General features: G+C 43.0%; 1 protein-coding gene across 1 annotated transcript in view; it reads right to left on the bottom strand.

Annotated features, from left to right (window-relative positions):
* The window catches only part of Slc9a4 (solute carrier family 9 member A4), a 54,389-nt gene that overhangs the window by 22,270 nt on the left and 18,284 nt on the right, over positions 1–13,835 (bottom strand). The window contains exons 3-6 of the mRNA NM_001413317.1: positions 9,060–9,319; positions 6,312–6,529; positions 1,615–1,817; positions 985–1,071 (exon numbers count right to left, since the gene is read on the bottom strand). Of these exons, the coding sequence (NP_001400246.1) occupies positions 985–1,071; positions 1,615–1,817; positions 6,312–6,529; positions 9,060–9,319 (768 nt within the window). The remainder of the gene's footprint in view (positions 1–984; positions 1,072–1,614; positions 1,818–6,311; positions 6,530–9,059; positions 9,320–13,835) is intronic.

The raw sequence follows: 13,835 nt of genomic DNA, 5'->3' as shown, positions 1-13,835 counted from the left end.
TGCATTGTGTGTGCTTGCATGTGTGTATGAGTGTGTGTACATGTGAGCATGCATGTGTGTTTTCTGAATGTGTGCAAGAGTATGTACATGCATATATGCATATGTGTGTGCATATCTGCATAGATGTATTTATGTGGCATGGTTGTATGTATAAGAGTGTGTTCATGCATGTATGCATGGATGTGTACATACATCTGTGTGCTGGTATGTCTTTGCACACACTAGTCTTTGTGTCTATTCTTGGACATCATCCTGAACATCATGGTTTTGATACTATGTTGAACTCAAACAGACAAAAGTAGGAGTCATATTTGTGAGAAACATTGTCTACAGCAGCTACTAGGACCATATTGAACAATAGCAGTGTGACATCCTTCTAGGTGTTAACTCAATGAGGCAAATCTCTAGTTATCTAATCAAATGCTAATATATATTTTGTTGTGACTGTATTCTGAGGAACTGAGAGAACTCAACAACAGTTGCTTTAAACAAGGAGGAAGACCATGGACAATCTGGGGGTGCTGATTAGATCAACTGAAGACCTTCAGAACAGAGCTACCTTGGAATTTTCCAGTTAAAAATCCCAATTGTTGGGCTGGGTATACCACTCAGTGGCACAGTATTTGTCTACCATGTGGGAGACCCTAGCTTTCACCCACAGACCACAACAATAAAGGAAGCCTGTAGAGACCGAAAGAGACAAAGAAATAGATTCTTCCCTAGAGCCTCCAAAAGGAATAGCACTGACTCACCACTAATTCCAGAACTCTAAGATAACATACGTGCATCTTAGAAGCCACCACAATTGGGTTAATTCCTTGCAGTAGCAATAGTGTAAAATTAAAAAAAAGTGCAGTCCCTTTTAATGGAGCTAAAAGGAACAGGACCAGTGAGTCTCCTGACAGCTACAGCCTCCTCCAGGCTCTCAGGGGAACACAGGAAAGAAACATCGTATCCTTTTATCAGAAAGGGCAGTTAACTTACACGGATGTGAAGCTCTTCATTGATGGACTCTTTTTTATTGGTCTTTCTGACATCCAGGTACCTGACCAATGGGCCAATTGTGATCCCCTGTATCATAGATAATAAAATAAAGGTTTGCTGAGGGGAGCATTGTTACTACAGAGTAAAATTCTACCCTCAAAACTATAAAATGCCCAATTTGTATGCATTTGTTTCTAGCATCTATGTGATTAGATGCGTCACACTTTAGTTCTTAGTTCTTCTATATACATCAACAAAATAGATGTTACGATCTATTTTAATACAGTCCCTTGTATCTTTATAAATAAATCTTCATTAGCTCATTAAGAACCCACTTCACTAAAACAGAACTTTGTTTTATCAAGTATCAGGTGCCACCTCGTTTTACATAGTAAACAGAGTAATAATCATTCACTCCTCACCTGGGGATGTTTTTGATTAATATGTTGTATCAACTCAAAGGCAGTAAATTTCAGGAGTTAAAATTTTACTATGAACTAAGGCCTCTAAGTATCTTAGAATCTATTTAGAGGATCAACCAGAATTCTAAAAAACCAGATACACCCTACGAGTTTAACACATAGCTGTGAAAGAACCTACTTATTTTAAACATGAAAGAAATCTACCAACCTGGAAAAATACAGTAAAGTATGTAACTACTAAAGTTGCAGTAACAAACAACTTCTTCCTAGGGAAAAGGGACAGAGGAAGCAAAAAGGCAAGGGAGAAACTTCCTGCTCCTCTCACACCGCTGTAGAAAATTATGAGCTGGTCCTTGATGGAGAAGGGGAAAGTCCGAAACTGGTTACTGACATAGAAGAGGGTAAACACGCCTGCAAAGGGGAGACAGGTATTAGAGCAGAGGGGAATGCAGAGACTAAACAAGGCAGCCCGATCCCATCACAGGGAGGACCACTCAGCTCACACAGACCTTCTCTCAAGGTTCTGCATTTCGGTGATATTTTCTTTAGGTTAAAGGTTTTCTCTGGTTTTCCTAGCCCAACTGTAGTTAGTGTGTGTGTGTGTGTGTGTGTGTGTATGTATGTTTATATATGTATTTGTATGTGTGGACATTTGTGTATGTGTTTTTATGTGTATACACTTGTGCATGTGGTTCTTGTGTGTGTGTATGTATGTGTGTTGTGTGTTGTGTGTGTGTTTGCAGGTGTGTGTTTGTATGTATGTGTGTGTTGTTCATATGTGTAGATGTGTGTATGTGTTCATATATGTGTGTATTTATATATCTTTGTATGTGTGTGTGTTTATATGTGTGCCTGTATATTTGTGTGTGTGTTTATGTTTGTGTGTGTGTTTGTGTGTATCTGTACACATGTTTATCTGTGTGCTTGTGTATCTGAGTGTATGTGTGTTATATATGTATTTGTGTGTTTTTAAAGTAACAAAAATCTTTATTAAAAAATGAGGTGTGAATTTCTAATCTATATCCATAACGCTTGTGGTACCTTTTAAAACCAGGTAAGGAAAAGTTGTCTGTGAAATACAAACCCCTTATCTCATGTTCTCAGGGCATACCTTCCGGAAGTCTGTAGTTTGAATGTGAAGGGAGTTCCCTTATGACTATGTGCATGACTGGCAGATCGTTCAGACTGGCTTAGTGCTGGGAGTTCATGTGAACAAACAGAAAAGTTTACAAGGTTTCAGGGACAGGAAACTTTTACTGTGAGTAAGTGTGGTAATAAATGGAGGCTGGAAGTGAGGGAAGCTTGTGCAAAGCATAGAAGTGTGTTCCACCATACAGATTCTTGATGTGCTTCCCATGAAAGCCACTACTGACGTACTGGCCCTTGATTTTAAACAAAAGTTCCTCTCATTCTCTCTTTATGTCTCCTTGCACCTACATATCTCAGAGAAAGCACAGTTTGACATCAATAATATTAGACTAGAAAGGACAACAGAATTCACAGGTTTGGTTGGTGGGTCTATTTGAGCTTCTCTTCACCTGCTGGCATGTGACCTGGGTTCCTTATCATTTTATATCATCAGATATCAGAGATAACAAGAGCATAATCAGCTCTAAGTTTCCACAGGAGACAGGGCCCAGAATTCTCTCAGATGATCATGACCATGAATGTCCAACTCCCTTCTACTGCATGAAGTATCGGGCTGTAGACCATACACATTCTTGTGGATACTCGAAGCTGGCTCTAGATTGCTTGTACTAGGTTTGCTGTGCTGTATTGTTTGGGAAATGATAACCAGAAATAAAGTCTGTACATGTGCAATGCAGATTATGGTTTTCCCCTCAATATTAATGATCTGTGACTGGTCAAAATCACAAACACACAGCCCACAGATCTATAGAGAGTCAAGTGTATGCACTTACCTGAGTAGGTAGATGGAAAGTTAAGCAAACACTATTCTCATTAATAGCAGAAAACAGGGCCTTGGATACATAAAACCTTCTTAGTCATTAGTTACGGTTAGAGATAATGAGGTGGAACAGAGAGTGTGAGTAGGCAATGATCTAGACTGTCACACTTGCTGGTGGAGTCACGGTGACCTGCCCAAGCCAGCCATTCTCTCAGCAGTAGTTCAACAATTCTCTCCATTACAGGGCTGTGGAGGGGTGGTGAGGGGCTGTATGATTGCTAAGAACAGACACGCCCCTTCTAGATGGCTCATTTCCCTGTTTGCTGGCCTAATCTTTCATTTCACTTCTATAGATTCCAGCACTACTTCCCTGTAGATCTGTAGAATATCATAACAATGGAAGGAGATTGGTAATTTTTATTCAAAGCTGTTACTTTTAGGCTGACGAACAGGACTTTAAATAAACAAATGTGTGTACAGCTTCAAATAGTGAGTCATAACTCACACCAAATTTTGATGTGGGATTTTAAATTTATATCACAATCCTTATATTATTTTTACCAACAAGGATAGGCATATATTCACCTACTGTTTTTACTATGTTAATATTTCTACACTCTTGTTCTTTAAAATTATACATATATACACATGTATATATATATACATATATGTGTGTGTGTGTGTGTGTGTGTGTGTGTGTGTGTGTGGGTGGGTGGTGGGTGCTTTGTGTCCTGGTAATATATATATATATATATATATATATATATATATATGTGTGTGTGTGTGTGTGTGTGTGTGTGTGTGTGTGTGTGCGTGCGTGTGTGTGTGCCACACATATGTACAGTGCCCTCATAGCATCGGATCCCCTGGAAGTAGAGCAGCAGAGGGCTGTGAGCCACCATGTGGTTGCTGGGACTTGAACTCAGGTCCTTTGCAAGAGCAGACAGTTCTCTGAACAGTCCCTCTTGTCATTCTTTTTATGCATCCCCAAGGCTATTACAACTTAATTTTAATCGATATATTAAAATTGGCCAAATACAAATAACCAAAGATATATAGAAATATACAAATACCTAGAAATATAATTTCTAAACTAATCACACACACACACACACACACACACACGCACGCACGCACGCGCACATGCGTGCACACAACTTCTTTGGGGTATGGTGGTATACACACCTTCCTTTAACCCCAGCACTCAGCATATATTAGGGAGTGAATCTCAGTGAGTTTGAAGCTAACAAGATCCATATAGTGAGTGTCAAGCTAGCCAGGATTATATTGTAATTCACAGTAATATCCTGTCTCATATATATATGTATAGATATAGATATAGATATAGATATATGAGAGAGAGAGAGAGAGAGAGAGAGAGAGAGAGAGAGAGAGAGAGAGAGAAACCTATACATACAGTCCTGCCATTGGTGGGGACTTCATGTGATGTAGTAAATACTTGCTTCTCTCTCAGCCTCTGCTCCTTTTGTAGAATCATATATATTCATCAATTAAAAGACAACACACACACACACACACACACATGAAATAGAAGTGCACAACAGCCGCTGGGTCTTATTCTTTACAACAGGAGTTATTTTCCAGAAGTCAAGTCAGGTTATTTATAGTATAACTGCCTTTACTAATTAATATCATAATTAAGTGTGCTCTGGAGAGGATGTGCTCAGTCCTGCCAGAACTGGAAGTCCCAGGGTGGAGTGGTACCCAAGGATTTGTAGGAGTGGGACTAGGTGGCAAAGTGTTGAGGGAGCTGTGATCGGGATGTAAGGTGAACAAATAAATAAATTAATGAAAAACAGTGCTCACCCTTGCCTTCTGTTTATACCTGTATGTGGGCACACACAAAAGTGTCTCTTGTGTTCTCCTGTGTGCAAGTTGTATGTATGTGAGTGTGTGGGAGTGTATGAGTGTGTATATGTGTAGGAGTGTGTGGGAGTGTGTGTATGTGTGTGAGTGTGAGAGTGTGAGCATGTGTGTGTGAGTGTTTGTGAGCATGTGTGTGAGTGTGTGTGTGACTGTGTGTGTGAGCATGTGAGTGTGTGTGAGTGACTGTAAGTGTGTGTGAGCATGTGAGTGAGTGTGTGTGAGTGTGTGTGAGTGTGTGTGAGCATGTGTGTGAGCATGTGTGTGAGTGTGTGTAAGTGTGTGAGCATGTGTGTGTGTGTGTGTGTGTGTGTGTGTGTGTGAGCACTCATGCAGAGGCCATAAGGCTTGTCTTCCTTACTCTCTTCTCCACCTTATTTTTGAGAGAGGCTTTTGCTGAAACTGAAACTCACTGATTGGCCGGATGGGCGGACCATAAGCCCCAGAGATCCTCCTGCCCATTTCTCCCCAGGAATCATAGCATGGGCAGCAATTCTTGGTTTTTATGAGGATTCTTGGAATCTGAACCCAGGCCCCGTTCTAGGGCAGCCGGCACTTTAGTAACTGAGCAATCTCAGTCCCCAGGAACGAGCACTTTAAAGCAACAACTCACTCCTTGGTCCTTCTCTGACTTTATCCTTGCTACCCATCCATCCCTTAGAGCAGCTGCACTATTTATGGGAATGTTTCCTGACAATGTTTGTCTCACATAGAAGACAGTTTGTGAGATCTCACTTATCCTGGATCAAAAGTGTAAACGCCCACAGTTTATAATCTACATCCGACTTAACACACAAGAGGCTACAAACTGTCAAGGAAGCAGAGCAACCGATATATTTACTGAGTTATATTTAAATGTGTAGATGCAAAAGCGTTCTCTTTCAACAAAATACAAAAGACTCCCTGCTCGGTCCTTGCCTCTGAGGACAACTTCTGCGGTGACTTAGAGCTGGCTGAGGAAGCCAACAGCAAGTGTCAGTAAGAACAAGGTGTCTGCACTCCCCAAATGCAGGGAGAACAGCATCAGCTCTCTGCTTGTGGTTAAACTGAGGGGAAAAGAGACGTGGGTAGGAAGCCAAGCAGCATCGTGTTGGGGCCCTGGTGTTGCTTACTGATGGCTCTCCAGATCTGGCAGAAGGCCAGGGTGAAGCAGACGAAAGCCCAGTTCCACTCATGGTTCTTCCCAACGGTGGACACGCCCATGAAGATGAAGATGAGGGTCTCGCTCACGCTGCTCAGCATCTTCATGAAGTACTTGATGGTCGTGTACGACGTCTGGGACACGTTCTCTTCCACGTACTTTTTCATTGTCACTGCACAAGCTGTGATGCTACAAGAGGGGCAGAGGCTTAGAAAGAAACAACATTTGCCACACCAGAGGCACCTGGTAAGCAAGGCTGTATGCAGAACCTGTCTCTGTCTGGAGTTATGTCTCCTCACTCCCTCCCTTCTCTGTCTGTGGACCGCAGACTGCTGCCTTCCTCTGCAGGTGAATGAAAAAAGCAAGTTTACATGTTTTTATAACACATGCACACATGCATACCCCACTCATAAACACACACACCACACTCACAAACACACACATATCACACCCCACACACATACAGTCACACCCATACTCTCTCATACGAACACATACCAAACACACCATACACACACCACACTCATAAACACACACATATCACATACCACACACTATATAGTCTCACACACACACACACTCTCATACAAACATATACCATACACACCCACTACACTCACACACATACACGTATCACACTCAACACACATACAGTCACACACACACTCTTATATACTCACACTACACTCATAAACAAACACACATCACACACCACACATCACATACACACCATACATTCCACACCATACACACACACCACATACCACATATTATACATACTGTACACATACTACACACACATATAGCACACACATACAAGCACATACCATACACACCCATCACATTTACACTAAGATACACACATACACACACATACCATACATGCACCACACACATGCAGTCACACCACACACACACACACACACACACACACACACACACACACACACACAGAGGCAGGTCTTTCAAACATGTGTCTGGACTTCCCTTTCCTTACTGAGAGCTTTGTCAGCCCCAACTCTGACTAGGAAATACTTGACTGCCTTAAAGCCAAGTAAACGTTCTTCAGTTCCATGGATAGAGTGCTCAGCTTGATCTCTTTTTAATTAAAAGAAAAAGAAATTTCCTTCCTCTGTCCTGAGTCCATCATTACTCCATCCAGCTACCAAGCAGTATTTCTCACATAAATGTTATTCAACTATTTCAAGCTTTTTCTTTTCTGGACCCATTTACCTAAGACAAAGTGAAGAAAGCCCCTTTCTTTGTCCTTGAAGCTGCAGTTGGTCATTTTAAGGTGAGTGTCTTAGTGAGGGTTTTACTGCTGTGAGCAGACACCATGACCAAGGCAAGTCTTATAAGGACAATATATAATTGGGGCTGGCTTACAGGTTCAGAGGTTCAGTCCATTATTATCAAGGTGGGAACATGGCAGCATCCAGGCAGGCATGGTGCAAGAGGAACTGAGAATTCTGCATCTTCATCTGAAGGCTGCTAGTGGAAGACTGACTTCCAAGCAGCAAGGATGAGGGTCTTAAGCTCACACCCATGGTGGCACACCTTCTCCAACAAGGCCACACCCACCCCAACAAGGCCACACCTCTTAACAGTGCCACTCCCCGGGCTGAGCACATACAACCCCCCCCCACAGTGAGAAAAAAAAATAATGATACTTAAAGTCCATACTATTATATTTCATCGGCATAGCGATTTCTATACAATAAAATTTCCATATAATAAATTCTGCACAATTAAAGCTTTCTGCCCAGATAGTTGCATATTAGGACAATGTCTGGAAGAAAACAAAACCAGATCTAATGAGCCAAACTGAGAAGTTTCATTCTAAGAAAAACATTCCAGTTAGGGGGAGGGGGATTTAACACCTAAACAGATGTCTTCACTGGGACAAAGTACTGGATGTTCATGCTTAGCTTTCCTCTCTCCTGGTAGGTGTGGGGTGTGGGGTGTGGGTGTGGGATAGGGGGTGTGGGGTGTGGGTGTGGGGTGTGGTGTGGGTGTGGAGTGTGTGGTTGTGGTATGTGGTGTGTGGTATGAGGTGTGGGGTGTTAGGTGTGGGTGTGGAATGTGGGGTAGGGGGTGTGGGGTGTGGGTGTGGGGGTCTCAGTGTGGGGTAAGTGTGGTGTGATTGGCCTGGTGGCAAGAATGACAGAGCCCAGAGTGGAAGTTCCTTGTGGCTCTCTTCCCTTCTATTTTACAATCTATTATATTATTGTTGCTATTATTATTATTATTATTATTATTATTATTATTATTATTATTATTATTGAGACAGGGTCTCCCTGGCTGCCCTGGAACTCCCTACATAGGCCAGGCTGGCTTTGAACTCACAGAGCTTCACCTGTCTCTGCCTACTAAGTCCTGGGATTAAAAGCATGCACCCCAGGCGTGGCTCTCCATTTATTCAGAAAGAGAAGAAACTGCTCAGATGGATTTTAAGCTTGAAGCGTCCCCAGCTCTGCTTCACGCCAGCTTTTCCTGAACATTTTAAATTGGCATCCTGATTGCTAGACGTTCCTCAGGCAAATGTCGGAGAGAACATTTGTTTGGCAAAGGACCAGAGCCAGCTTTCAGAAAGTTAAGAAATCCTAAACCCCCCAGTGCCTCAGGGGACTAGCATCAGGCTTTCCCCAGATACCCAGGCCAGCTACCCCCTAAAGCATCCACACGTTCCCACGTGACTCCATCCGTAGGTTGCACTCACGCCAGGATTCCGGAGAGATAAAGCGTCTCGGCTGCTAAGTAAGACAGATAGCTGAACATGAAGACGATGAGAGGCTCGATCGCAGAGATGTTCTGAGTGAAACGTGTGATAAATGCGGAAATGAATCCAAAAATGATGCCGAAAAATACTCCCCCGCATCCCACGATAACGAATCTGGCACATCCGGCCAAAATGTCCACCGCTTCTATGTCCTCAAATTTATGCATCTTAGTGAAGGCGATTAGTATGTTGTATAGGACCTGGAGAAGTACAAATGAGAGAAACATGAAGGGGAAGTTACAATGTGTTACATGCACCATGTGCACTCGCTCGACTTCACATTGAATTATACAGAACACATGAGTCAATGGCACAGATATTAACACAGCTACCCAAGTTTTAGACACGACCTGTTCAGACATACCCAGATTCACAGAAGAAAGAGGAAGTGTTGATTTCATAATTGAGCACACGACAAATGTTTAAGGAGGTAGGGATGCAAACTGTCTCAATTTGATTATTACATATTGTATACATATTGAATGATTATTTCACCCCATGCACAAGAACAATTCTTCCACCAAAGGAAAATGCTTATAAAAAGTGAGGACTCCCTGTGAGTCCTTCTCTCCACCACGCTTCCTGTTTCGGTTATCTTATTGCTTTTCTGCTTTGACCCTTTCTCAGGATGCTGTGTCATGAACGCTACACTGCCTTTGTGCGAAGGTGCTTTCTGGAAAGTTTCAGGAGACACACTTGGGTCAAACCCAAGCAGCAGATTCTCTTCCTTCCCTGTGTCCAATCTTCTATTCTGATGACCTTCTGCCCATGCTGGAGCCCAGGATCTTTCAGCACTGAGGATTTAGCAAGTCTGGTCAGCCTTGTCTTTCAGAAAGGGATATTTAATTTGTGCAGCCCCTTTTGGCCAGGTCTAGCATAGTCGAATCAGCCAACTTCTCTGCTAATCACTGGTCAGTCCACATATTCCCCAGTACATCAGAATCTCATTAGAATCTCAGGCAGGTTTTTAGTCACTGCTCTGCCTCTCCAGGCATGGACTTCCTGCTTGCTGCTACTTTTGCATTCTTCCTTATATAGACACTCGGGGAAACTAAGGCTTCATACATGCTAGGCATGCAATCCACTAGTGAGCATCTAGCTAGCATGTCTCTATCCCACTTTTTAGTTTACTTTATTTTGAGATAGGATCTTAATAAGCTGCCGAATTCGGCCTTGAAACTCTATAGTCAACGCAGGCTGTGATGGTTAATCTTCACCATCAACCCCATGGGATTTGGAATCACCATGGAAACTAGTACCTAGGTGTGTCTGAGGGAGTTTCTAGACTGAGTTAACTGAGGTGACTTAGCTGTGAGTCCTGGACTTCATAAGAAGGAGAAAAGAACTTTGGCACCAGCACGTCTCTCTCAGCTTCCTGATGGCAGATGTAGAGTGGCCATCTGCCTCCCGCTCCTGCCACTCTGATGCTCTGTATGACCTCTGACTGGAATAACCCCTCTTCCCTTGTTTCTTGTCAGGAAATGAACCACAGAAAAATGAAAAGCAATTAATTCATAGGCTTTAAACTTAAAGCCCTCCCACACCTACTTCCCTCTAGCAGGGGATACAAGTATCCACCACCAGGCCGGGCACCTCCATTCTTTATCCTAATCCAACAGCTTTTGCGTTCTGGCGTTGGCATTACCTGCAGGGCTTGTCAGAACTGCATGCTTCTTCTGCAGATCCTGACAGCTCAGCCACGGTCCCCAGGCAGCATCTGCCATTCCTCCATGGCCAATTTCCCAACTCTGACCTCTCAAGATCTTTTCTATGTTGATTTCCCACACCGAGAGCTTGACAATTAATGACCGTTTACCAATGATTGGTTTTTTAAATGATTTTATTATTAATTACGTATCCAGGTATTTGTCTGTGTGGTTATGCACGTGTGAGTGTAACTACACGTGAAGCGTGCACGAGTGCATTGCAGATGTGCATGTGTGCATGCACATGTGTGTCTCTGTGTATGTGCAGTGAGAGAGAAAGAGGGGCGGGGCTCGATGAGGTGCTGGGAAGCTAATTCGGGTCTTCTGCAAGAATACTATGTGCTCTTAACCATTGAGTCATCTCTGATCAATCACACCAACGTCACCTCCAGACTGCTATCTGACCACATGGGTAATTATGAATAAATACACTGAAAACTATGCTCTCTTCTAGTCCCACTCTAGGAGAGCCTCACTTTGAGGAGAGGTTCCTCTATGGGCAGAAATAGTAGCAAGTACTCGAAAGGGTAGAAAGCCTTTTCTGAGGACCTTGGAGTCACCATGTGCCGTGTTTCCTGGTATCCCTTTATGCATGTATGCATACATGTATAAATGTATGTATAAGTGTATATATTATGTATGAATGCATATCTATATATGTGTGTGCATGTATTTACTTATTATGCTGCCTGAGCTTATGTCATACCAGAAAACGTTACAGCATAGCCCTTAGATTTAAAATGTGAGCTGGCAGAGCAGGTGATTCTTCAAAGCAGCTCAGGTGTCTGTCACCAGATGCCTCATGGACAGAACAGTGCTGACTGAAGAACAGAGACACAAGGGAAGTGCCTGGCACACGTTAGGGTGTGGGCATCACTGGTTTGTTACTAATGTCATAAATGGTAGCCAGTATGTTCAGCCAGACGTAGAAGTACTGAGAGATTGTAGCAAGCTTTCTTCCTTTACCCAAAGATAAGTTTTAACTCGTTTGGAGGGAAAGGGTTGGGGATTACGGAGGCAGAGGAAATGCTGTGCAAATTTGCTGGAGGTAATGCGAGCACATTTGTATGTGCACATACACCCGGATGGATGTAGCAAATTTCTGAAATAGGAAAATTACTTTAAAATGGGAGATTTAAAAAAAGTGGGAGATTTGCCTAAGAACTTTGAAGCCAGATTTGCATGTGTGTGTGTGTGTGTGTGTGTGTGTGTGTGTGTGTGTGTACTAAAATCTAGAAATGTTGAGAAAAGAGAGTGCAGCAGGTGACCTCCCTGTGAGCTCACACTCCCTCCCACAGAGACCACTGCCAACACTATAAATCTGTCTTTCTTGGTCCTGCTTGTTCTGTCTATGTAATGCAGATCCTTAGTTTCTGTATCTATGGCATTCAGAGTCCCTCAGATCTCAGGCTACAGAGGGAGAAAAGCCCCAGCCACCCCATACTTAATGTCCACCAGTTGTTCTCCGGTGAGGACTGAGGTGACACGGCTCTGAGGGATGCCGCTTCCAGGAAGCAAATACTCTTCTGATGGCTGTCCTCAGTCTGATGCTCCCCAGGGGCTAGGCGAACTCTGAAAAGGCAGCAAGACAGCTCCAGCCAGTTTCCCCCCTGCCTTCTCTGTTTCATCCTGATCACTCTGTATCTGGCCCTAAGGGCTATCCCTCCCTGCTCCCTGGCTTCCTGACATGGGAGCCTCCCTAGTAAATTCTCTACACATCCGATACCTTCTGTGTTCTTGATCTGTGGGTGAGCTAACCATTATCTATGGATGGATGGATGGATGCAAGCACCAACCATACGTAATATATTTATAAAATTAATTAAGCATGCAAAATCTATTAAGGCAAGTTTGGGGAGGAGCTTTGCTGAGCATTAGAAGGTTGTATGTCATATGTGGTTTCTGAGTAAACCCAAAAAAGAAAAAAAGAAAAGCAAACAAAAAAACCTGTGAGGTTATATTCTGACCCGGTGAATTCAGTTTTCTACCTGGTCATGGAGCAATCCACACATGGGTCTTCAGACCTTTGGCTATTGGCCCTTGGGGCTGGATTCACAAAGGCGTGAAACAGGACCAGAGGATGGTTCCAGAAACCCGTAAGAAGTAGGTTTGGTTGAGGTAAAGTGAGGGGGCGGGTGTTCATTTGACTCTCAAATCCAGAAGAAATCTGGGGAGCATGATTGAAGCTCATATATTTGTATATTGTGGCCTCAAACACAAGCTCTTTTACATAGCTTTCCAGACTACCAGTGGCTACATAGTCATCTGGGCCTATTTTGCCCCTGGATTCCAGTGGTGGCAGGTATAGGGAAGCTAAGTGGTCACATAACTAAAAGGCTGAGCTTATACACTCTCTGTACTACTCCATGAAAAAAATCTTTAACTTTCAAAATGGCAGTCTCTGGCTGTCATTATAATGACAATGGATGATTGTTTCTGGACTCATTTCAAATGTATATATCTGAGGGACTCATTTGTCCCTCTTGACTCATTACCTCAAGGAAAGGGCCATGTTACTCTTGACAAATCTTCCCAGCCTCCCATGACTACAACCAAGGCCACCATGAATGTGTATAAAGTCCATTCTCCCCACCCCCACCCCCACACACAAACCCTCACATGAGGACTAAAATCCTCAGCTGACACACTGAGGCACTGAAGTGGAGGGTTGGTTCCAAATACAAATATTACTTCCTGTCTTACCAATTTTTCTTAAGGACTAATTTCTACATGATGCACCACTGAAATGGGTGGATTCTGGGCCCATGCTACACACTCATAAAACAAACTACCACTTTAATGAATATATAGGGACCATAAACTGATACTTTGAGCTTGAATGAATCTTCCCTCATTAGCACTAACCATCTCAGTGTAGGTGGGCAAAGTGGCGCCTATGCCATGACTTGGTGAGCTCACAAAAGAGTGCTCCATTCTAGTAGGGCTTTGGATTCCCAAGCATCTTCAGAAGCCACCATGCCACATGGTGACTGTACACAATCTTAGTGAT

The sequence above is a fragment of the Rattus norvegicus genome, chromosome 9 (assembly GCF_036323735.1).
Source record: "Rattus norvegicus strain BN/NHsdMcwi chromosome 9, GRCr8, whole genome shotgun sequence".
Classification (NCBI taxonomy): Eukaryota; Metazoa; Chordata; class Mammalia; order Rodentia; family Muridae; genus Rattus; species Rattus norvegicus.
Note: the sequence above shows the minus strand (reverse complement) of the source record. Positions and strands in the feature narration are given on the sequence as shown.